Source organism: Dicentrarchus labrax, unplaced genomic scaffold (assembly GCF_905237075.1).
Source record: "Dicentrarchus labrax unplaced genomic scaffold, dlabrax2021, whole genome shotgun sequence".
NCBI lineage: Eukaryota > Metazoa > Chordata > Actinopteri > Moronidae > Dicentrarchus > Dicentrarchus labrax.
The window spans coordinates 4335490-4361215 of record NW_026136715.1 but is presented as its reverse complement, the minus strand read 5'-3'; the positions used below and the strand labels follow the sequence as shown (position 1 = coordinate 4361215).

General features: G+C 41.2%; 1 protein-coding gene across 3 annotated transcripts in view; it reads left to right on the top strand.

Moving 5' to 3' along the window:
• The window catches only part of LOC127376909 (nucleolar protein 4-like), a 160205-nt gene that overhangs the window by 69910 nt on the left and 64569 nt on the right, over nt 1-25726 (top strand). For all 3 annotated transcript variants that reach the window (XM_051424300.1, XM_051424299.1, XM_051424301.1), the window contains one exon: nt 18464-18617. In XM_051424300.1, the coding sequence (XP_051280260.1) occupies nt 18464-18617 (154 nt within the window). The remainder of the gene's footprint in view (nt 1-18463; nt 18618-25726) is intronic.

Here is a 25726-nt window from a genome sequence, read left to right as displayed (position 1 = left end):
TGTCAGTGGGTGTGTCTTTGTGCTGCTGGACCATGGAGGAGTTACACCACTGAAACCATCAGATCTCCAGAGTTCACTCAGAGCATCCAGGACCCCCCCAAATGAGCTCTGTGGAGAGATGGCATGTTCATAGCCTGCAGCTACAGTACGCACACACACACACACACACACACACACACACACACACACACACACACACATACAGAGGCCAGCAGGCTTTCATATCCACATGCATGCTAAAGACGCTTCCTCCCTCAGACAAACATAGACCCACAGGCTATAGGATGACTAACTGAGCTCTCAGATGCACAGCAGACATTGATATTTCCTGTTGGGTTTGCAACTCGGACGCTATTGGCATCGACATTAAAGCCAAAACACTCAGCAGTCCCTCTAATAATGCAGAAATATCAACACTTCTCCATCACACTTATTATTAATACACCATAATAGTTTTTGTAGTTAAATCTTAAAGCTAGCTCATCTCAGTTGCAGGTTTGAATTCTAGAATTAGAAAAAAATGTAGAGGGACAAAAACTTTTAAGAATGGCGTCTGAAATGAACACCCAAGGGTTATCCTACATTTCTGTGCTGCACAGACTGTAGAGATTAGCCAGTAATTAAATCATTTTCATATGCAGCCACCTTGCCCTGTAAGCTAACATGATAGCAAAACAGGTAATTTTGTTCAGACTTTGCAGATCAGCCCTCAGTTCATTTTGTCAACTTACTTCCTGAAATACTTCCTAACAAACCTTTTATGCCTAGTCGCAATTTTGCCGGTAATGTTCGATGAGTGATATGTGAACGTTATCTGCGGCTGCACATGCACAAATCTAAATGCAGGCACTCGATGCGTACGAACGAAACGAGTACTCAAGTATTCATGCCTCTCAACTGCTGCATATGTGCCTTTTAGTAAGGTGCAGAAAGCCTGAGATGCTCGAGTGAAGCTGTCAGACACAGATTGAATCCGATCTCAGTGGCTGACAGTGGAGCATTGTAAATGGCGGAAAAGATGTTGAGCGGAAAAGAGCTCCTCCTCCATAAAGTCCCCATGCACTCTTTGACCTGTAAAATTAGATTTTGGTTACTTCAAGTGGATATTTGGTTTCACACTAATAAGCAGAAAAAGGAAGTGAGGGATAGAGATATATATTTATAACTCCGTGTCCTCGGGGCTGGGACTTTTTTATTGGAGATCATGTGCATCTCAATACATCAACTCGTGTATACTATTCAGGGAAATGCGTACTCGCGTAAAACAACAAATATCAGGGCAATGGCAGTGACCATAATTAGACCAAAAACATACAAGAATTTGAAGTCTACCACAGTGTATCATACAGTCTGCGCTCAATACAAAACCCACAGTTCAATCAACAATGAACGAGTCCTTATCTTAACGAAAAGTACTCCAGCTCCAGGGAATGGTCAGCCTGGGAGCTGGGTGGTTTTATGGAGGGTCCTTGGAGTAGAAAGAGGATGGCATTGGAGAATAATCCAATTGTTATGTAGAGCGGGTGAAATACAAATTACAGACTCTTTGGCTTGTTTCGAGTTGTTGGAAAGCTAATTGATCATTCTCAGGGCGGACTGGGCCTCTTCCACTGGCGAGTCACTTAGATGCACCCTGTTTGGTTTAAAACAGTGGCTTTGCTGGTTGATATAAAATGCATCAGTACTGGTGCTACAGTGTGGGAAAGTGGTCACAGACCCCAGATTTAATCCCTCCGTATACTGCGAAATACAGAGAGATTTACCTGGCGGTGATGAGCTTAATCAGCATTGTGTGGACTTGTTTGGCCTGGCGTTCAATGTAACAGATGTTAGTCCCACACTCCAGCTTTAATATCCCATATCAGTTATTTGATCTGTGTACACTTTATTAAATTAAATAGTATGATGAACAAAAGGTTGCATACATTAGTAGGCCTATGTATTTCAGGGAGGTCAAAGTCAGGCACTGTAGCGCTGCTTGCTGTATGTCGTATGATATCAAAATTGGCGAGCTGTCAGCCGTGTTAAAGAAAGTAAAAACATGTAAATTGTCACAGAAGAGACTTGTTTCTCTCTTGCTTGTTTCAAGAGCCAGTCAGCTTCAACCTTCAGTGAACAGATGTGATTCATATTGCCAACAGTGGATATCACAGTAGATGTGTCATCTGACACGCACAGGAATACACACACACACACACACACACACACACACACACACACACACACACACACACACACACACACACACTGTCCGTGTATGTACTTGTACATGGTTAGGAGGCCTTCTGTCACAGCTGCACACACACACACACACACACACACACACACACACACACACACACAATAAAGTGCTTATCTAATATCAAGACAAGGTCAGTATCTGTCTGTGTGGAGATGAATAGAGTAGCAATCCTGCTCTGTCTCTACCTCGCTCACTCAATCTCTCTACCTTAGCATCTCTCTCTCTCTCTCTCTCTCTCTCTCTCTCTCTCTCTCTCTCTCTCTCTCTCTCTCTCAGTTTCAGGATTAGACACACGGGCCATGACATTTATGGATCTGCTTTCCTCCTGGTCATTTTGTTCCTGGCTGCTCAGCACTGACCACACACACACACACGCGCGCACACACACACACACACACACACACACACACACACACACACACACACACACACAAAAAAACACACACACACACAGCAACGGTCCTCTTCTTGTGGTTTAGAACAATCTGAATACGTCCAACCCACTGTGTGTGTGTGTGTGTGTGTGTGTGTGTGTGTGTGTGTGCTGAGGGTGTGTAACTGTAGCGGTGCCCGGCTGTCTGTGGTTATATTTCTGCCTGTATTTCCTTGTAGTCACAACAGATAAGATGTTCTGTGGGTTTAGCGTTAAGATTTAATTTACAACGAGACATTACTTATTTATTGCACTAAAATTATTTTGTTGTTTACCCACCACCTTGTGCTGCTCGAGCTGTTTTGGGTCCTTTGTAAGGTTGCAAAGGACGTAGATTATCTTAATCTTTTTTGTTTAACCTGATCCAGAGTGTAAACTTTGACTTTGTTGAATACAGGACAACAAGGGCTTCTTAACTGAATCCCAAATACTTTTGGTCAGGTTCTGTTACATCTTTATCAGAGCCTGATAGATGCCTGTGCTCGTCTTCGTCTGTGGTGTTCACACAGAACTCAAGATGAAATGGCCGAATCTAAGGATACGTTCAGACTTGTCTTTGGCTTATTTTGTTAAATTTGTCTTTCCAACATCCATCTCCTGACTCCTGAATCTTTAACTCTTGTATCCATTTCAAATGATATTGGTTAGTCCTCCCTTTCAGACATTGTGACATGCTGTTCTGATTGATTACTGCAAACTTACAATATGATCATCAATCAATCAGACAGGTCCCTGACACTTATCATCTCATTATCAGTGTTGTTGTGAGATGATAGTTAGTTTAAACAATTATTTAAGCTCAACAATGAACAGAAACTCAATATAAAGCTTTGTGGCAACGCCGTTTCAGCTGATAATTCTCTGTAGGTAAATCACTACGTCATTACACGCCGTTCACGTTGCTTTTACGCTCTCATTCGTTACATTATTATGAAAATGATTGATACTGAGTTTGTTTGTGTCGGCATCTATGTAACATTTGTTTATGTTGTTGCTACAGTGTAGAAAAGTCCGCCAATCACAGGATAGAATAGTTAATGAAATCATATTTAAACTGTTTTGGTTAGGTTGTTGACCCGAGTTCACATGATCTGTACTCCCGACCACCTTTTCAAGAGGACAACCGTGCCCCTGTACAATACACAGTGTTCACACTAATCAAATGAAAGTGTACTCCGATCTGGGCCCGGGTCCCTCGTAAGAAAAAGCCTCCCGATTCAAATAGACCTCCACAAAGATTTTTATTGTGTGTGAACAAACTCTAGAAGCAAGGTTTTAGCTTTACATCATTTTCCTTCCAGCACCAAGTAAAAAGACATCACAGAGCTTGCCCCACTCAAACGTGTGGAAAGTGATCTCTGGGTAATGCACTGATAAAACTTAACACCAGAGATGCAGACAAAATCGAAGGAGAACTCAGATATGATGGATCACCATTTTAAGAGTCAAATTGAACCCACAGTCTGCACTACAAAAGTGCTTCTGAATTCAGAGAGCCCCCGGCCCTTTGTCTGGTTGGATGCAGCTATAGAGCTCAATAACTGCTAGTCTGTGTGTGCAGGATAACACACAGTCAGCAGTGGGCTGCGAACCTGACATGATATCAGTTCTGTCTGTCTCGCTCTGTTTCATCTACTGGAGGGAATGAGGCGAAATGCTGCAGCTAAAAACACAGAGACACAAAGATCGGCCAGTTCGTCAAACAGGAAGCATCAGTGTTTATAAAACTCCTCCCATCATGTGACATGTCATGGTTATCCTCCTGAACGTTCTTCCTCCCTGTGTCTCTGTTCAATGAAGGTCAGTGGCAGCTTATTGATTATGGCCGGCCATCTCCTCTGCGCTGCATACCATACAAGGCTTTTTATAACCTGACAGACAGACAGACAGGACCACAGGCTGCTGACGCTGGCAGACGGTCTTTATAGCTGTCTGTCTGCCCGCCTGCACAGGTTTTATGTCTTCGTATTTGTTGACCATTTTGTCCTCACAGTCTGTCTGTCAACCAAACCATGTTGTCGATCAACCAGCCGATTCATTGCCTTTGTCTTTACAATACAGATGTTGCTGCATCAACTATTATTAGTGTTTGTGTGTGTTTTCAGTGGTGATACCCCCCACCCATTTACAGACACACACATACACAAAGACACACACTCACCTCCTCCTCACGGCCGTTTTTCTCAGCAATCAATATTCTGCAGTGGAGCTCCTCAGCCTGCGCGCTGTTAATCCTTGCAGCATGTTTGTGTGTGTGTGTGTGTGTGTGTGTGTGTCTTGTCCCCAGCCAGCTTGCCTCTTATCAATATCTTCACCTCTCTCTCAGTTCAGAAATGATCCTCTCCTCTTCCCTCCAGCCCTCATCGATCTCTGTGAGAGGTGGATGCAATCAGAAATCAGACGCTGTAGTCGGACTGAATACTGAGCGGCTGTCATGTGGGCTGACTGGCAGTTCAGTGCCTTATATTTTCCTGCTGTGTTACCAAGTCTGGGTCAGATTGATGTGCGAGGTTGTGTTTGAACATGCCTCCTGTCTGTCTGGGTGTTCCAGCTCAGTACAGCCATTATATGTTGCGGCATGCTCGTATGCATTCCCATTGTTGCCTCACAGCAGGAGATTGTTGAGCCGACCCGTGATAATTGTGGCCAAACAATCATGCTCTCACCCACCCGAAGCGTCGGTGTCGTCACGGCAAACTGATTTTTACTGTGACCACTGATGTTCAACGTGTGGGGCCCATACAGATGACTCACTAGAAAGCTTCATTTGAAGAGACTGAAATCAAAGCCACTGCTGTGCTGGACGTTTTCTGTGTGGAGTTTACAAGTTTTCCTTGTGTCTCTGTGGGTTTTAGTCTCCTCTCGTAGTCCATACACATGTAGTTTTGGTTAGCTGGACACCCTATAGGTGTGAGTGGGATTGGTTGTCTGTTAGGAGTGGATAATATTGAATTATCCTCTATCACATATGTCATTTGTATTGTGACATTGGGATATTGCAAAGTTTCTGGGAAGTCGATTGAGAAACGGTTGATGGATGAAATAAATTAATTCCTCCAATAGAATATCATAAAAATCCCATGTTGTGCTCATTGACAATGGCCTAATATACAGATAGTAAAGGGATAAATAATATAGTGAAATAAATAACTGTCACAAAATCTGACGTTCTGAGGAACTTTTGTCTTAACGCCCAACCTCTCTGTGTCTGTAAGCATTCTATAAATAACCTGGATGAGCGAGTTGGCTGAGTTTTGTTTCACATTTGTGTTCCTGTTCTTACTTTCCTCAAACTCACAGTAGCTTCACTATTTATTATCTCTTTCTGCTTTTCTGTAATAGGAGCTGTAATGAAGTCTGTTACTGTGTTAAAGGTCCAGTGTGAAACGTTTAGGAGGATCTATTGAAAGAAATGGAATGTAATATTCATAGGTGAGTTTGCATTAGAAAATAAGAATCGTATGTTTCTATTAACTTAGACCGAGCAGGTTTTATCTACAAAGGGAGCTGGCCTTCGTCCACGGAGGCTACATATGTTGAACCACTGGCTCTGGATTGGGCCTTTTGCATTTTTCCGTGAGGTTCGCAGCCGCATATTTTCTCCTGTAGCTTGGAAGAGGAGCAGTATTCAAATGGTTGCAATCTGAAAGCATCTCTACACACTGGTCCTTTCTCTTAAAAAGGTGTATTTTGACATTTTAGGAAATATGCTCATTCACCTTCTGGTGGAGATTTAGATGAGAGGTGAGAGTCTCCACCTGAATGTTTCCTGCTCAGAGTCAGAGTTTCACAGTCGGAAACATAAGTACACAAAATATAGGGATTACAATGTTTTTAGTGTACATATTCTGTTCTTTCCTAATTTTTTTCATTACTGCATTGGTCTTTTACACTGTTGTACAGTAGTTATTTGTAGTTGTAGTAGTTGCTTCTATATTGATATTACCTTTTTCTGTTTCTGTTCTTGTCCTTTTGTTACCATGTAAAGTGCCTTTGAGTACCTATTAGTAATATTATAAGTATTATTATTGTCTAATTCTATCTAATCTAGTAAATCTAATTACATTCTCTAGTCAAAACCATGTTTTATGCTTCACTCACACATGTTTCAAATAAAATTAAGTTGTACGAGACACTTTGTTCCCTCGTCTCACAGGGCACATAAAAAAGGACATAAAATGGTTCCACATATACCATTAATGTATCATGAGATTCGGAGCCTACTGCTCATTTATCCCACTGGCCAATCACAGCAGCTCACAGAACGAATCATGTGGTGTGATGGTGAAGAATGCGGCGATCCCTGTGATGGTGTTGATGATGGTGACCAGTACTCTCAAATCTTTTTTTTTTTTAAGGAATCAGAATCCCATCAAATCAACATCATTATAATGGAAATCCAACCTATATCAGTTTCCATGGAAACCAACAAACTGTTTTTTTGCAAGACAGGGGAGAGAGTGAGGCGGAGTCAGCGAGCAGTTCCTACTTCTGATGGGCGTAGAGTAAAAACATCTAAGAGTACTGCAGCGAGAGAGCCGGGGGGGGTGGAGTTGGAAAAAGGAGTAAGAGGGGGAGGAGTTGAGAGTGGAGGAGCAGGGGGGAGTTTGTGGTGAAGGACGGTTGGGGGGTTGGCAGGCTGGATGGTGGAGTAAGGAGAGGGCAGCAGTAGATGGAGAGTTGGCAGGGTGAGGGGATGGGGGCAGGAAGAGGGGGAAGGGAGGCAAATAAAGGGAGATAAATGAGGAGGTGGGATGGTGTGGGAGAGTGATGGGTGGGGGGAGGTAGGTAGGTGGAAGGATGCCAATTTGACAGCTAGGGAGGCTTCAGGGTCCAGCTCTGCAGCACCACTGCCTGTAAAACAAAGAGAACAAAGAGGCTGAGCAGACTAAGAACCCACCCCCCCTCCACCCCCCCACCTCCCAACTCCTTCATGTGAGGAAAAAAATGTCCACCTTAATTGATTTTCTTAATGATATTCATTTTCCACTGCTCCGCTGAGGACACCGTGATCACGTTGAGAGTTTGAATTCTGCAGTATCACTCAGACACACTGTGTGCGAATTAGGAAGAGGACTGACCCACTGCTTATTGGAAACTTAATTAATTATTATGCTCTTAGAAAACATTTAAAACAAGTAAATCTTTCAGTTTTAATTGTGGTCGTAGTGTGATCAGTTTAGTTTTATGTTATTTAATTTTGCTTGTAGATTTGGTCTCATTCATGGACGTTCTTATTTCATTATTGGTATAATACTTAATATTATGAATTCCCATTATGGACTGATGATGTGTCAGCCCTGATTCTGTCAAAATTCATCTAGATTACAGTATGGTCAGTATCTGCATGCATCACATTTCTGTAAGTGATTTTATAATAAATTATACTTTTTGTTCAAAACTAAATTAGTCTGAAACTATTTGCTGACATTAGCTGGTTTCATCTTCTCAAATTGGAGATTTTGCTGCTTTCCTCAGTCCCTCCAGGAAGTTGTGATGTTGGGATTGTAACAATTAACACAAATTCATCCAATCTCTGTGAATTCTACATGACCTTTCAATTTTTTCCAATCACCGTAACTTTTCCTCAAATTTGACCAATAATTGTAGTTTCCTGTGAGAGTCACTAATCATAGCAGTTGTCTGCGCAAAACGTAGAGCCGTATGTCACCAAAGTACTACTGATTTTATTCTCATTGGAACCAGTTGTCTTAGATTTTTTATTAATTATACAAAAAAAATCTAAACTATTTATGCAATTTTCACTTTCTCCCGTGATTTCATTGCCAAAAAAATGCCTAGAGACAATGCAACATGCATTTCACATTTTTAGAAAGGTGCTGTGAAATCCTGGAGGGCTATCTTTGTAATCTGAATACTTTTTGAGTTTAGGACTGCTGGTGGGACAAAACAAAACACAAGACAGCACCCTGAGCTCTTGATTTTTCACTATTTTCTGACATTTGATAGACGAAACAACTAATTGAGAGAAATAATCAACAAATTAATTGATAATGAGAAATGATGATGAATCGTTGCTGGCTTAAAATAAGTAAATACACCTTCACCAGACCCCAGAGTATTAAGTTAATTTGAGAAACAAAGGAGAACAGTCTGTGTTTGTATTTAATCATCAGCTTGGTGCCTTATTACATTATTGAACTGTATTTTAAGCATTTCCCCACATACCCAGTAATCGCGGTTTGCTGATTTGTTACTCAACAGTGTTTCTCTATTCTGGGCTTCTCTAGTAGAACATCATCTCTTGGTGTATAATTGGTGTTTGCAAAGAGGCTTCACGGCCCTCCAGTGGCTCTGTCTGCGGGGATGCAGGAGTCGAAGGTGTGGGCGGAACAGGCTGAGAGAGATTATTACTTTTTACTGAAGAAGATTTCAGTATTTCAAGTTTGAAGCAGACACTGTGACGTAGTAATGTGGTGCAGGGCTCTTGTACAGGGCTACAAAGGCAATTTTTAAAGTCTGGGAGCAATTCCAGGAAATGTATCCACAACATACCTTTCTAATAGTCGTTTTATGTGGCATTATTTGCTGTGGATTGTTTAGTTTTCTGGAAGGAAAAAAATATCCTATTTGCTCGAAGTCATTTTCTCCCCTTTGGATTTTAGATTTTTTTTTCAAACCATTGATTCAAAATGACACTCTCTGACCTCCCATTGTTTTCAGTGATGAGAGAGGATGTATTAGAAAACGGAGGAGGTGATGGGGGAGGAGAGCCGAAAAGCAGGGAGGACAGAAGGGAATGAGGAAAGATGGGAGGTTGGAGAGAAGAAGTAGGACGGAGGAAGTGATTGTCGAGGAGGTGATGGAGGACAGCAGGAGAAAGGGAAGAAGGAGATGAGAGAGGAAGGGTGTGAATGGAAGAGGGGAGATGAGCGCACAGAGAAAGAGATGTTTCCTTCCGTTTGTCCGGTGGCTAACCTGATTAGCTTAGCAACGCCATAGGACCAGATCCGGCTGTTTGGCTCTGGAAACACACACACACACACACACACACACACACATACACACACAAACAGCAATCGATACACTTCTATACACACTCAGACTTGCACAAATGCACATGCACTGCCTTCTATACACACACTGCTGTCTGTTTGTAGATAATGTTGAGCAATGATTTGCAGATCAATGCTCCTGACAGTGTGTACAGTGCGTGGAAAGAGAAAAGTAACTCAGATAAATGACAATGTTGAAGATAAGATGTGGTAAAAAAAAAAAGCCAAAGAAAAATCATGAACATATTGGTGTTTAGGAGGAAAATGAACACGAATGCAGCAGGATTACACATTGCTGTGATGGAGATCTGTCCAGGGAAACTACCAGCTGTGAAGCTGAATGACTGGACTGACAGCCGCTGTGTTTGCTTAGAACTAAAATTATAAGAACATATTGTGCTGTGATGCAGATTTTTCTCCAAACTCAGGGTCTCATGCTGTTGCCATGAGGGATGACTCTCTAGGTCGATTTCCCCCTCTTTGTATTTATCTACTTCATTTCATCCTCCATATTTGTTCCACCTGCTGCTCCTTCTCTTCTTCCACAACTTCAGCTGTTCCCATTTTCTGCCTTTCTCTCAACCAGAGCTGAAATTTCTCATCTTCGTCTCCTCCCTCTGCTTGTTTCTCCACTGGCAGTTTTCTCCTTCTGCTGCACCACATCTGCTCTGCCATTTCCCAAAAGTACACCTCCCACCTCTTCCTCACTGAACACAAATTGAGCTTCTCCTCCTCTTCGTCTTCCTCTACCCTCCTCGCAGCTCCTCCCCTGTTCCCATTCCCCTATCTGCCCTCCAACACCTCATTTGTAAGGGGTTTGTCCCAAAATCATAATCTGCATAGACTGCCCCTTCCTCCTCCTCCTCCTCCTCCTCCTCCTCCTCCTCCTCCTCCTGTCATCTCAGTTTCTGTTCTATAAGTCTTCTCTTTTGTTCTTTGACGAAAGTTGAAACGTTAGCTGCTCCTCTCACCTCCAGTCTGGTAAAAATAGACAATAGAGAAAAGAGGCTGTTAATTATTCATCCTGGGTGCACTTTATTGCTTTGCACCTCTCATAATCTTCACCACTGTCATCATCATCATCATCACTCTCAGTCTGTGCATTGTGGCTCCCACCCCAAGGCAAAAAACTTATTAAGAAAAACTTGAGCGTAATATTATTATTATTATTTATTATTTCCTTTTTTAAAAAAAATATACACAGCTCAGAGCAACAGACTCATTAGGAAAAACTTGAGCCTTGTTGTATAAAAAAAAAAAAAAAAAAAAAAAAGAAAATTTAAAAAAAAATTTTTAAAAAAGTTTTTTTCCCCCCCCCCCCCTCTTTTTTGGGTTTTTTAGGAAAGAAAAAAAAAAGAGGGGTTTTTTTTTTTAAAAAAAAAATTTTAAAAACCAGGACTTTATCTATCTATCTATCTATCTATCTATCTATCTATCTATCTATCTATCTATCTATCTATCTATCTATCTATCTATCTATCTATCTATCTATCTATCTATCTATCTATCTATCTCAGTAAAGTAGTTAGCAGATAAAGAGCCATGTATTTCCCTCCAGAGTTGGTAGACACCAAAAACAAAGCAGAAAGAGAAACACAGCGGTTTGCTAACAACTTTAACATATCAACTTAAAAAGTGATGATATGTCAATTTTGTGTTCACAGTTTGTTTCCGCTGCCCCCAAGTGGCCAAAAAAGCAGCTGTTGCAGTTTTAAGATAATGAAGTTAATTAAACCTGAACCTGTACGCCATTTATCTTAACTTTATTCACTGCATCCTACTTTTGAGGAGCGTGTCTGTACATACATAAAAGTACACGTACATTCAGTATGTTCCGTAATTAATTCTCTTAAGATACAGACAGAACCAAAGACAAATGTATAGAGAGAGAAACAACAGATAAAAGTGTTTTATTGAGTTGATCTGATTACTCTAAACCCTGTTTATGTGTTAATCTATCAGGCAGGAACGCTGCTGTTCATCTGTATGCAGATTAAGACAGCTCATTACTGAGCCCATTAATAAACGACACACACACACACACACACACACACACACACACACACAATTTTAGCGCTCCTCACTTTGGCTGACAGGAGGAAAATGGAGAAGAGAGGAGGGAAGAGTTGTGTGGTGGTGGTGAGGGGGGGTCTTCCTCTGAGAGCAGATTTCCAACAGATAACCAATAAGATGGTGGAATAACACCTTATTGAACAGGTGATATTTCACCATGCTAATGTTGAAATACTGATTTGTTATTTGCTTTTTGGTTTGAGGAGGAACTTTTTTATCAGCTGATGATGTTCTATATTTTTTATTTTAAATAAAGGCTCAGTAATTTCCTAAAACAGCTGCTCACTGTAGACAAAATAGTGCATTTGTTGGGGACTACGTATTTTCAGATGTGGATGAATCCACATTTGGTGCAGTATTTGGGGCTACAGGGCGGTGTATGTGGGATTTAATAAATAAAAACTACAGTGTGCGTGTTCATGGTAATGAAGGAACATGTCACCCAGTGCAACAGTAGGGCTCATTGATGTGAGTGTTTGGACAACAATGGAGCTCTATGGCACCGAGGAGGAAGCTGTGTGAGGCAATACGCAGACAGTACTCGCTGGTAGGATCAATTGATTGATTGTTTTGTATTTTTCAGTGGGTTTGTTGACAATAATTGCCCGTCTTCTGATGACAAAATGTCTCACTATAAATCTGATGACAAAAATTATCTGGGATCGTACTTTTCCCAGACAAACGAGTGCAGTCTTTAACAGTTATCAACTTTGGCACCTTGTACTGGGTATGATCGGGGTGCACATTGGTATTTGCATGCAATTTGTGACTACTGGAAAATGAGGATGAATATTTCTCTAATATCCAAGTTGGAAATAACCAACGCAACATTTATCCAGTGTGAAATTGATGACACAACAGATGAACATCAGCCACTGATATCAGTGAATGCCTTTTTATTTAACGACAGGCTGAGGTCACTCAAGAATATTGGCCAATACCGATGTTCGTCTGATACATCAGTGCATCTCTAGGTATGATAATTATTATACTACATTCAGTGACCATTTATTGTCATAATTCCAGGTAATTTGTCAGTGCTATTTCATTTAAATCAGAGAGGACTTCCGTACAAGTAACAGCAGCTCCAGGAAGCGACGCCACAATGTCCAGAAATTCCTCTACTGTACGTTCAAAGAAATCACCTGTTGGACAGGACACTGCTGGAAGCTGTTCAGTTTCTACAGTACCAAAGATGGTGAGCCTCCTCGTGACTTAATCACTGCTCATTTTACAAGAGTCTTTATGAAAAGTGAAATTGGACAGATTTACCATTAGATTGCTTCCACGCTTCTAATATGAATCGTCTATTCTTCAGTCCTCCAACTGCCACGACAAAGAGATCTAGGCTAACCAGTGATTATTGCATTGAGATTATATAGTAATTGAAAACGAGCTAATGTGGGCTGGTGATGATAGTAATTGAAAAGGAATTAAGAGTAGATTAAAATAAGGTCTCATTTGATCATTTGTCAGAGTTGATTCATATGCCTGGCTGTGGTGAATTAACAGCCTCAGAATAGTCTCTGAGCTGATTAGCATGCCGCGCTCTAAGTTCACGGTTTTGAACAGTTTTTAAATCAAACAGCATGGAATATGATCCCTGGAAATCTTCAGTATTTCCCCTCCTGGAATTACATTTAGCTGTGAGGCAGTACTAGCCGACAGTCTTGCTGCCTGGAGCAGCCTTTGTATCTTGGGTAAATTAGCTCTCTGAAAAAATGGGGAACTGTTGGAGCTTTGCTCATTTCAGTAGCCTATAATCGTCTGATACCATTGAAGAACACATTACAACCTTCAGCTGGCAGTATCCCATGGTCATTACCTTACCCTAGAATTGACATTTTTCTGATGATTCATATTTGGTGTTAACAAAAAGCTGCATACATACAGTGTTTTGTCTTTGATCTGCGCCACATTAATGTGTTAAATAAAACTGGATCCTGAGGCGAACTGACATACACTCCTAAGTTCCAATCTACAGCGCAAAAATGAAAAAGCAAATTATAATTTTAAACCAGAAAAGACACCGCTGAGAATTTCTTCGGCGGTCTAACAGAAGCTTTTCATATCTGTCTGTCACCTGAAAACAAATCTTTTATTCTTGTTACAGTGACAACAACAGAAACTGCATCTTTTCGAATAAGAGGGTGACACAGTGACTTTCACTGTGGATTAAAGCCTATCTAATTTAATGACACAGCTCTCTGTTATTCAGGCCCATGTGAAGGCTACCAGGTATTGTCAGTGTGCGTAGTCGTACTGGCTGGCTGCCTGGCTGCAGCGAGGAAGCTAATCCAGTGTGACGAGCCCGGGGAAACTCCTCCTCAGAGAACCCTCTTTAATGGACAGATATGGGTCAGTGCTGCCACATGGACTCACTACAGGAACTACAGCGATAGTTGTATACGATACAACTATCTTTTTTTTCTTTTAATAGAAACTGTGGAAACCCTCGCAGCAGTTGTGTTTTTTTTAATTGATTGTTCAGTGACAGCAAAAAGAGCACAGATCAGGCCTTTCTGTTGATTTAAAGAGAAACTTAACATCCTATTTTGGCTTCAACATTTCTTTGGCTGGTTATGTTGCCTGAAGAGAAGCGAAGACATCCACATTTCTATAAAAAGACATCACAAGATGGGATCTTTATTGCTGATCGCTGATTGATATTCAGCCAATAACCAGTGTGTGAAAGCTTTTCCATTTTCAGTTTTAAACCGCTGTGAATGCACATGGAGGGATGTGTTTGGTGTTTACATAATCGGTTTGAATTTTGAATAGATATGAGAAGGACATATATAAGATGGATGGATTACTAAAGACGTCACTGAATACTACAAATTAGAATCTTCGAAGCAGCAAAATGCCAGAATTAAAATGAAAAATATAACAGCGTTTACCATCAATATGCACTGAAAGCAGCAGGAAATGTAATAAATATAACATTTTCTTGGTTAAATAATTAAAGTGACTGTTGTTACTCTGCATACCTAACCTAAACCTGTACCTAAAGCTTCTTATTTTAAAGCTGGAGGTATACAGGAGAAAAGATTAGGCTTCCTACACCCCACCCCCAAACCACTCCATGAACCTAATGACCTCCCAGACTCCCCTGCACCACCCCCCCTCATCCAACCCTGCTCCCAATAACCCTCAGTGACACATTGGTAAAGATACAGTAGTTGTTGTTTTTGATTATAATTTTCTTTAATGTATTGGGTATTAAATAGTAAATGGTAGAACTGCATTGTTAAAGTAATGTTTCATGCAGTAATGGAAGAAAATGCTGTTTTCAGCCCCTCAAATATGAAGATTTACTGTTTTTCTCAGTTTTATATCATATTAAACTCAATATCTTTGGGTTTTTGACTAACAAAACATTTAAAGATATCACCTTAACTTTGAGAATCTGGATTGTTGAGATTTTTCACTATTTTCTGACATTTTATCGTCCAAACAATAAATCAGTCAATCTAGAAAACAATTGATTGATGATAAATACAAACAAAGTGAATATACACATATATAAATATAGACTATATCTGTCCAAGTGGAACATTTTCCTTTTTGCTTTTATGTGTGTCTCTTTTTTTTCTCTCTACATTTCTGTTCCTTACAGTCTGTCATTTCACACTTAAGCCACTCCTGTTGCAGAGCAGCTCTCATTAGTAGCTGAGCATTTTTTCACTGTCACATGTCGGCTGTTGAATTATGCATCGTATTCCTGCTCAGAGTGAAGGATGTATGTAAAAGAAGCGTGAAACGTGACCTGGGAATTCTCTCTTTGTGATTGTTGTGCCATCAGGCTCCTGCTCTCCGCCTGTCAGTCCACCTGTCTGTAAACCTATTTATGTGTCTCTGTCTTTTATTTGAGAGATTAGAACAGTAGTGAGCAGAGTTTTACTGCGTCATAGCTTCAGTGTCATTGAGGTCTTTGCTCATTCATTAACCTTTCCATTGTATTGTATCAGTGTGTGTGTAATAAAGGCAGTTGTAGCAATCAAGACCTCATTACTAAAATTGCAGGTCTCCTTAGATGCTGATAACAGCTAGAGTTGTGTGTGTGTGTGTGTGTGTGTGTGTGTGTGTGTGTGCCTGGGATTGAAATGCTGAAGAGAGTTGGAAAAAAATGTTAATAGTTTATTCTGATGGCCAAATATCGGAGGAATTATGTCAATACTGGTCGATTCTGTGCCTCATACAAGTGTATCATACAACAGATTGGAGTTTGTTTTCTTGCGTTAGACTTTTCCATCCAGAATTAGTGTGTAGGATTTAATGCCATCAAGCAGTGTGATTGCGGATTACAACCCCCTCACTTCACCCTTCTGTTCTGAGCATCTAGAGCCACTGTTTGGTTTGTCCCTTCTGGGCTACTGTAGAAACATTGCAGTTCATTCGGCAACCCGCGGTCTCTGGTCGCCTTCCATGTCTAAGTTAACAAAAAACATAACAGTTCCTGTTTTAATGTGATTATATTCTAATGAAAATGTACTTACGAATACAATATTAATACCAACCATATCATAGTTGCCATATGCAAATATTATTATGTAGGTGTGTAAGAAAATATTGATATACTTGATTATCACGTAGGGATGTAACGATACACTCAACTCACAATTTGATGCAGTTCATGACATGATTTTCTAACGATTTTCTAACAAAAGACAAATCACGAATGACAATAACAAACAATGCATATTTGCTTGTCTTTGTAAAAGTGTCGTGATACAGCTGCTGACGCGAGTGATGTAGGATGTTGAACAAGTCAAAGGTCAAGAGTAGATAGCGCCCTCTGCTGTTTAAAAAGACTATCACAATTCATTTTCATCTCAGTGATTTGAATCTTCCCTGTATCATGATACGTATCCTAACCCTGTCATTATATAAGAGTAAGAGTTGAACATGCTGCCATTGCACGTACAAAAAAACATTTGAACCAAAATATGTTTTGCAGAATCGTTCTTGTCCGGTTGGTTCTGAACATGAAATACATTTTCACTTTAATTATAAAATATTTCATCTGTCCATGTTTGTTCGCAGGATCTCCAGTTCTTTCTGTAAATTTCCTCCAGACAAATTCTCTGTTTTTCTCTTTTACATCCACGAGATCAACACCTGCAGCTTCCGAATGAGCAAACATTTTTGGCTCAAGTTGTTAATGTCTTTTCATCGTCTTTTAACTCTTTACTCCTAAAACCTGAAACTGAAATTCACATCATATACAGAAATATCTGCTCTGCTTCTGTCAATCACCGGCTGGTCTGATGGTGGTTAAATCTAGTAAATGTATTTTATGAAAGCATTTTTTTGATGTAAACACAGCTTTTTGTAGCTCTTTACTGGTTAAAAAAAAAATCTTGTTTCCTGTAGGGATCGTTGCATTTTTCATTTCCAACGTTTTTTTGCGCTGAACGGATGAAAAGTCTGTGAGGTGGAAGGAAGACAGCTCAGAGTTTAGAGGAAAAACGTCTCAGTGTGATGTTCCTGCTACCAGCGAGGCCTGCAGGTGCTACACACTGAGCAGCAGTTGGCATGTTGTGTTTGATTTGCCTGCCTGCCGTTTCTGTGCCTCGTGTTTCTTGTTTCCTCTGATGTTTGGGTTAAACCGGCGGAGCAGCTGTCATGGCTGCTCCCGTGGATGCTGACACTGACAAAGCGATGAATAGAGAGATTAAAAGTGGTTTAAAACTGTTTCATTCATGAGAAGGTGGCTAATCTGAGTTTAGGTGGATTTACACAGCACGGAAGATATCTGCTGTTTGGAAAGACAGTGTATTCTCGATGTAGTCTGCTTTGGGTATCTGCTTCCACTCATGTTGACTTCAGTGAAAGTGTTATCTATTTCAGATTTCCTTTTTTTGTTGTGATGATCATACTACTGTTACATTCACTGTTTTAAGGAAAGATTTAGTCTTTTTTTACTCCTCTGCGATGAAACACTTATTTTCAACACTTCCTCTGTCATCATTTACAAGTTTTGATGAAACTGATTTCACCTGGCAAATAAACTTCATTAACCGGGGCATTCAGGTGAAGAGGGAAAGAGGTGAAGCAGAATGTTCATCGTTAGGCCTGAAGGTGAGACGATATTTGTATCCTTGTGGAGTACAAACTACAAACGATTGGCAAGCTTGATTTTGTCTCCGTACTTTATACATCAACAGCTCTGCTAGAAATTATGCTTTGTCCTTGCAGTAAATCTCCAAGATTCACATTTTACACGGGTTACTGTTACTGTTCATACTTGGTTTGAAGTAAACATTGTTTATATTGTTTTGAAATCTGCCATCAGACGTCATGTGAAGACATGTCATGCAGAGGATGCAAGAATGCAATTTGTGAAAGTCTTGCTGTATCCATTTCTAAAATATACTCTTTAGTTTTCTTTGTCTGACACTTTTAACCTACATAACCCACCACATTCTTCCTCCACTATTGGACAGTACGTGTGGTGATTTAAAGATCTTTTCCCTGTTGGACGGAGAGCATTTCTCTGTGGATCAATTGCAAGCTAAATGTCTGAAATATAAAAGCTGTTAGTCTGTTTAATTGTTTAATCCACGACCTATAGACATTTGGCTTCTCTTATACCGCACTAACACAGTTTAAATGCTTTATTGGTGTGACATTAATGTATAAAGAATGAATTCAAATGTACGTACTTAACGTTCCTGTTTTGTTTCTTCTGTTCAGGATGACAGTTCACTGAGCAGCGAGGAGGAGGCAGAGATGAGCGAGCCTACATGGCTAGCAGCTGATCTGGGAGCAGCGTCTGACCTGAGCCCGCCAAGCCGAGGAGAAAGGATGCGCCACAGTCCCCAGAACGCACACAGCAAGGAGGATGACGGTAAGGACCAGAATCTGATCTGCACTTGCCGCTGTTGAATGAAAACATTGTTCTTCAGGAACCCAGAAGAAACAGCCTTGTTTGGTTTTAGAGATTAGAAAGGGCTGCGAAACAAAATCTCTTCAACCCACAATGGAGCAATATCTTCAAAATGATTTAAGAAGTTTTAAGAGCAGCATCAACACCAATGGGTGTAATTTAATTGTTTTAAACTTGTGAGACTATTACTGAGAAGATCACTTCAAGATCTTTCAACCTGAACACGATGTCTGAACTTTGTGAATCAGGGGGTCAGAGTTGAAGGGAAAATTAGCTCAATTTGTAGCTTTTTGGGAGTTTCAGGTGGTGGACAGAGAGATATACATATATATATATAAAAAAATATCTTCTTTTTCATAAAATAAAAAGCATGGAGGTATACATAGTAGGGAAGGGTTGAAGCTGAAGATGTATCATGCTTTAATTACACTGCCCAGTATACTGTGTTTATATTCTTTCGTTTACTTTCTATATGTAGAGTGATGGTATGTTGTAATAGAACTGTAGTTACATCCAGTTAACTCCTACACCTTGTGCAGTTGCAGTGTTTCCGTTCCTTCATTAACTGTGTTGGAGAGCGGTGATTGTGAAGAGCAGAGGGGTTGCAGTGTGTTACCTGTAGTGCTATTTATCCATCCACTGTAGATTGTTTTGGTGTTTGGAGATATCAGCTGTAGAGACGTCGGCCTTCTCTCCAATATAATGGAACCAGATGGCAGAGCTTGTTGTAAGCAGTTTCACGTAGGAACTATTTACACGTAGACGGAAGCGTTCATCTTCTCATGGACGAGAGGCTCGTGACATTGCAGGATACTGAGCTGTAATGCTAGCTGGCTCAGCTAACACCACTGTAGTTTGGTTGAAAGAAAATAGTAAACTCTGCAACTCACATGGATAAATAGCACATATACAGGTAAGAGGGAAAATATGTACTTTTGATTTTTGGGGTGGACTGTCCCTTTAATGTTGTATTTCCCACCAACATCATTAACTCTGAGTACACAGGCCTTAAAGCTGAATGCCACAGTTATTTTTCTAAGTGATGTACACCAATTATATTGCTATTGCTGTTGCTTTTAACACACATCGCACTTTTTAAACCAAATTAAAGGTTTCCAAAGCAGCAGTGTTGTTTGTTGACCAAATCTGTTCTGGCAAAGTGTGAGAAGAAACTGCGACAGACAGTGAACGCTTAATAGGAGCTGTGGTGCCTTTTAACTGTCTGTTCCTTTGTTTTCTCTGCGCTTTTACTCTCTCCTGTCAGTTCCCCGCTCTCGCTCTCTCTCCGTCACAGTGATTCTTCCAAGCTTCACACTTAATGTGGCATTCCTGGAACATCACTGCCGTTGGAGAGATGTCTTCCAGGACTCAAACATACAGTACAAGCAGCAGATTGTGTGTGTCTGGTTGTGTGGCAGATTATCAGATGCTGGTTTTTTTCAGCCCTTTTGCAGTGGAAACGCAGAATGCTTGATCCTTGACAAAACGGCAATAACAAGCCAGAAGGGATTAAAAAGGTTGTGATATGGAAGCTCTCTGACCGGAGGTGGTTTTGGAAGGTGATCACATTTTATAAAAAAGGTCAGGATGGTGGCCTCTTTGTTACCTCGTTCCCTCTCAGTGCTCTTTCTCTCTCCCGGCGCTCTTTCTCTCTGTCGCCTCGTACTCAACTGTCACTCTTCTTCTTCTCTCTGCCACCCCGTACCCTCTCTCCTCCCACCCGTCTACCTGCCTGCCACTCTCCCTGTCTGTCTGCCTCCCCCCCACACACACTCACAGTGTTTTTCTCTTTTACTTTCTCCTGCCTGTCACACTACTCTTTGCGCTCTCCCCCTCTCTTTCTCTCTCTGCACTGAAAGGCTTCCTGCGGTGAGGAACGCTCACTTTGAAGGCAGCCGTATTGTTTTATAATGCTAGAAGGATACAGCAATTACCTGCTACTGTAACAAGTGGGCTGTGTGTGTGTGTGTGAGAGACCTTGGCCGTGCATATTTGAATGCTAGTGTAATGCACTGTACCCAGCACTGAGTGACTGTGAGTGTGTGTGCGGTTGTGTTTTTCTCCTTTGAGCTGAGCAAAGACAACAGGCCAGTTACTGTCGTGAAACAAGCCCAGGTGTGTGTGTGTGTGTGTGTGTGTGTGTGCCTGTTGACGTGAGCGGGGTTGACAGTTCAGTGGCAGGAGGGAGAAAGTGCTCCAACCAATCTCCATCAAGATCTTTCTGTCTTTGCTTCTTCTCCGAGCTTCTGCTGGATGAGGGATGTTGACCTAAGGATAGGAGGAATGAAGGGATGAGTAAAGGGAGAGAGGTGGAAGAGAAAATCCCCTCTTGGGTTAAAGATTCTTATTATTTTGTTCCCATTTTTTTTAGTGCTGTGGTGTTTTAAACCTTTCAAAGATCATGTGTAAGTCAAACAGATTGGACGGCATTTTGACGTTCATAAAACATGATTTCCTGTGTGAGAGAGGATTCACACACAGAGCTCTAGTTCCCACATTGGACAAATTGGAAGAAAAGAACATTTGACATGCCTAAAAAATGACTTAAATAATTATTTGATTATCAAAATAAAATAGTTAATCTGCAGTTGATTGACTAATCAGAATTAATGGACTAAGTATCAAACTTAGGCAGTAAATTCTACACTGTCTAAGCTCTAATTTCTAATATAATATTTTAAAGTATTTAATATTCAGTAACATTTGTTTATACCACTGTTATAACTTTGTCCAACTTTTTTCTTTCTTTATTAAACAAACATCAGCAGTGAGTCTGTGACAGTAAGTGGATCATATAAAAAAAAGGAGGAGGATAAAGCTCATGAAAGAAACTGGCATGGGATGAGATGATTTGAGAGCATGGCATCATGGGAAGGTGGAAGGACGGAGAAGGCCAGCTGGAGGGAGTGAGCTCTCTCTGTGTGTGTGTGTGTGTGTGTGTGTGTGTGTGTGTGTGTGTAGCTACAGTAGGCAGAGTGTATAAAGCCTTGTCATTAAAAGGTCACTCTGTTCCCTACACCTCATATAGAAGCCAGAGGACGGTTGTAGGCGTCCAAATGCCACAACACTCAGAGGAGCTGAGAGGCAGAGTTGAAGTGGCTTTCCTGCTCAATTAGACTTCAGTTCAAGGAAACAGACAGCAAAGCCTCCTCCTATTCCTCTAATGTACAGGAGTGCTAGTGATGTATGAAACACTCGGGTCGCCTGGTCGGTCTGATAGGCTGAATGCTGGCCAGATAAATAGAGTCATAAGAAATGGGGGGGGGTCCCAGGGGTCTTGAAAACTGAAATGTCTTTGTGGAAAAATAAAACGAGGCCATACCTGGCCATATGTCAGAGCATTTTTTTAATGAAAATATGTCCTTGAAAGTAACTCACACCCCGAGGAAAGCCCTTGAGGATTGCTTTTCAGTTTAGATTAAATCATGAGCTCGCTTTTGGGATGTCAATCAGTGTTTTGCGATCACAAAACAGGAATTCTGAGACATAAGAGTTTTTAGTATTTAATGTTTAAATGAGTGTGAGATACTCCGTGTTCCCACTTAGTTTCATTTCAGTAGCCATGATTCCTCCTCTCCCTTAGCTCTGCAAAGGTGTCGGAGCAGCGCTGGTCACGGCTTCTGCTGTTGCTATGACACTAAATAAAAGCTTTTTGAAGTGCAGCGCTCTACATTATAAAAGCTGAAATATTTTTAACTTTTATTACGTTTTTTAAAAAATTTTTTCCAGTGCTGAAAGCCCACTAAACTCTCAGCTCTCTGTGGGGCACTCGAAGCAGCAGCAGCAGCTCTTTCCTCGTCCATCTCCTCGCTGTCAGAGGAAAGAGCTGCTGCTGCTCTGGTTTGAACACAAAGCCAAAGAGCTTGTGGTTGATATGACTCCCAGAGTTAATATCAGGTGGGTGTTTTCCTAACCAGCAAGCTGTCAGGGCATTTAACTGGAGAAAGCAGCTCCTTTCAGCAGAGCAGATGGTCTGCACATACACAACCCAGTGTCCAGCTCAGAAGCAGCTAGTAAATCACTTTTAAGAGCTTCTGACCGACACCTCGCTTTTCTTTCTTTTCTCCTTTCTGCTCCACTCAACTCAACTGTGACAGCTGAAATGAAAAGCTCTTACTGTGTGACGGTTCAGACAGGCAGTTTGAAAACTTGTGGCTCATGGCCGACTGCTGAGTTCAGGGAAAACTGGTGTTGCATGAAAGAGCCAATGGCCTCACAGTCTGATGAGCATGTGTATGACCAGAAGATTACTGGACTTTCCAGGAAAATCTGTGTGAGTAAATGGAATGAGAAGTCAATCAGTCAGTACCTTCAGATGCTCCTGAACCAGGCTCTTATCTCCACACTGGAAAAATAACGACTGAATGACACACGGGCAGGGTAACTTAGGTAAAGGTAAACTCTAAATCATAAAAATGGATGCTTTAGATTTTGTTTTACAATGGTCAGATAACGGGCCGGCAGTAGCTCAGTGTCTAGGGACTTGGGTTGGGAACGGGAGGGTTGCCGGTTCAAATCCCACAGACCACAATATGGAGTGTGGACTGGTAACTGGAGAGGTGACAGTTTCACCTCCTGTGCACTGCTGAGGTGCCTTTGAGTAAGGCAACCTAACCCCGAGAAACTGCTCATGGGCGCCGCTAACGTGGCGAGCCCATCACTCCACCATCTCTCTCCCTGTTTGCATGTCCACGTGTGCATTTGTGTGTCTGTGTGTGTCTATCTCTTCTCTAATGGTTTTCTGTGTAAGTGTATAAACACATAAACAGCATAAACACACCTGTATCTGTATATGACTAAAAGTGACTCATAGGAAAATCTTTGTTGTCCTGACCACTAAAAGCAGTTCTGTTTGTTTTTTCATACCAACCAGTTCACTGAATGAATTCATTCGCGTACTATTTTATACATTTTTTACAACCAAACAAAGAGCCATTACAGCACAGATATTGCCACATTGCAAGAGAAAAAAAACGCTGTCTATGATTTATTTGTGAAGACAACGCGTGGGCGCCCTTTCTGCAGTAGGCCAACAAAGTCACCTGGAAAATAATCAAGGAAGGTTTGACAAATATTATAAAAATATATAAAAGGTGCTTCCTTCATTCCTGAAAGTCTTTCCTCTTGAAGATATGCGGTTTTCATATGACATCTTCAAAATTAAGTGCTAGTGGCAAACCAGTGCACTGCAGCAAGGCTAACCTTGACTCAACTGTCACTGTGAATTTATTCAGCTAAGGCTATAGGATCCAACCTTGGACAGAACTCATTCTGGCTAACAGGCCAGCTAGGTCACAAGATCTGCTTGCAATTGCAATAGACTCATTTCAGGACAGTATTTTTCAGCTTTCTGAGAGGGCTGCGTGTGCATGTGTGAGTGTGCACTCTACGCCTCTCCACATCTCTCTGGCTCCAAGGGGCCACGCTCTTTAGAAGAGGCCCCTCCACTGCCTCTCAATCCTAGCCAGCAAGCATCCTCTCATCTCCCCCGAGGCTCCAGTGAGACATCCATGCCAGATCCCCTCTGTGCTACTGACCTACCCGCCTGAGAGGCTCCTGTCTGCTGTATGGCAGAGCAGAGTGCTGGGCCTCCTTTCCTGGAGCCACTTGTTCTGTAGAAAAGGCGTAGTGATAAAGAGGGCTTGTCAGAAGATGGAGCTGACATTACAGGTCCTCTCCACAGGGTATAAACTGAAGAGAGGGAGGGAAAAACAGAGTGTAGAGGATGGAGAGGGGAAGGGAAATGGAGAAATGGCAAGAGGGAGGGCATGGACGATGTTGTCTAGGAGGGGGAGAAAGAAGAGGAGGAGAGGAGTGCATGGAAACAAGGAGAACAAAATGGTGGGGGATAGATAGACAAATATATTGATCTGCTGACATACTGAGCTTGACATAGTCTGTGACTACTGATATTACAGATGTTCCAGTAAAACTTGTTTCCCTTGTTCATTCTAATCAAGGAGTGACGAATAGATGGAAGGGGAGAGAAAGAGACAGTAGGTCAAACAGATTAGTGGACTCTCATCCTGACTTCCCTGCATGCCTCTCTTCTCCTATATTCCTCCCTCCTCTCTGTCTCCCTCCCTTCGTCTCTGTACATCCATCAATCAACAAGCTAGCTCTCAACACTTCTTTTTGTATTCTGAAGGTGTGCTCAGATCAGATACAGGTCTCTAAAATCACTTTGTACTAACTTATATACAGAAATGTACTTTCTGTAAGCAGTTTGCAGTTTGTGTAAATTGTGTCCCATTTACAATAAGCCGGATCATCTCCATTACAAAAAAACCTGAATAGAGTATGTGGGATCTAGTGGTATTATCTGGAATACTGAGATATACACACAGCTAATCCCAAATAATACCTTCCACACTGACTGAATGAATGAATGCACTCGGCACAAGAAAAGAACATTGTCAACATTGTGTTTTATCTCATCCATATTCCTTCATCAGTAGCATCGGCAGAAAAAAAAAGACAGGTACCTGAGAATAGTGTGATCCTGGATCCATCTCACTATAAGAATGACAAGCAGGCAGTTTAGAAAAACAGGCAGGCTCATTGCGAGGTGATTAGTATTTTCCACTCATGGTGTTCCTCAAGGCTCAGTTCTGGTGCTTCTGATTTTCTATACATATCCTCTAACCAGTGTGTGTACAAACACAATATTATTATTCATCTCGGTGCAAATGATACACACCGATGTCCTTGAAACCACAGTATCAGATCTTTGCTCTGTAGATTACATTAACATAATATGGATGTTTCAAAACTTTCAGCAGTAAAAGATAAAGCAATACCTTGTACAACATCTCCTATAGGGCTATTCTATTTAGATGTTGTAGTCCTGTTTGATAACTTTCTCTCACTCACTCTGTGGGTGTAAATATTTTTATTCAATATAAAGTACATTGCACCACAATCCGTCATACCTCTGTGGTTATTGTATCCATAAAAGTTTCTCAGTTGATTTTTCAGAACATTTACTGTGTCGTGATACATATGCAATTCATTCTTTTGCTCACCCACTATCACCAAGATTTGTTAGACGCTCTCTATAGCTGACGGTG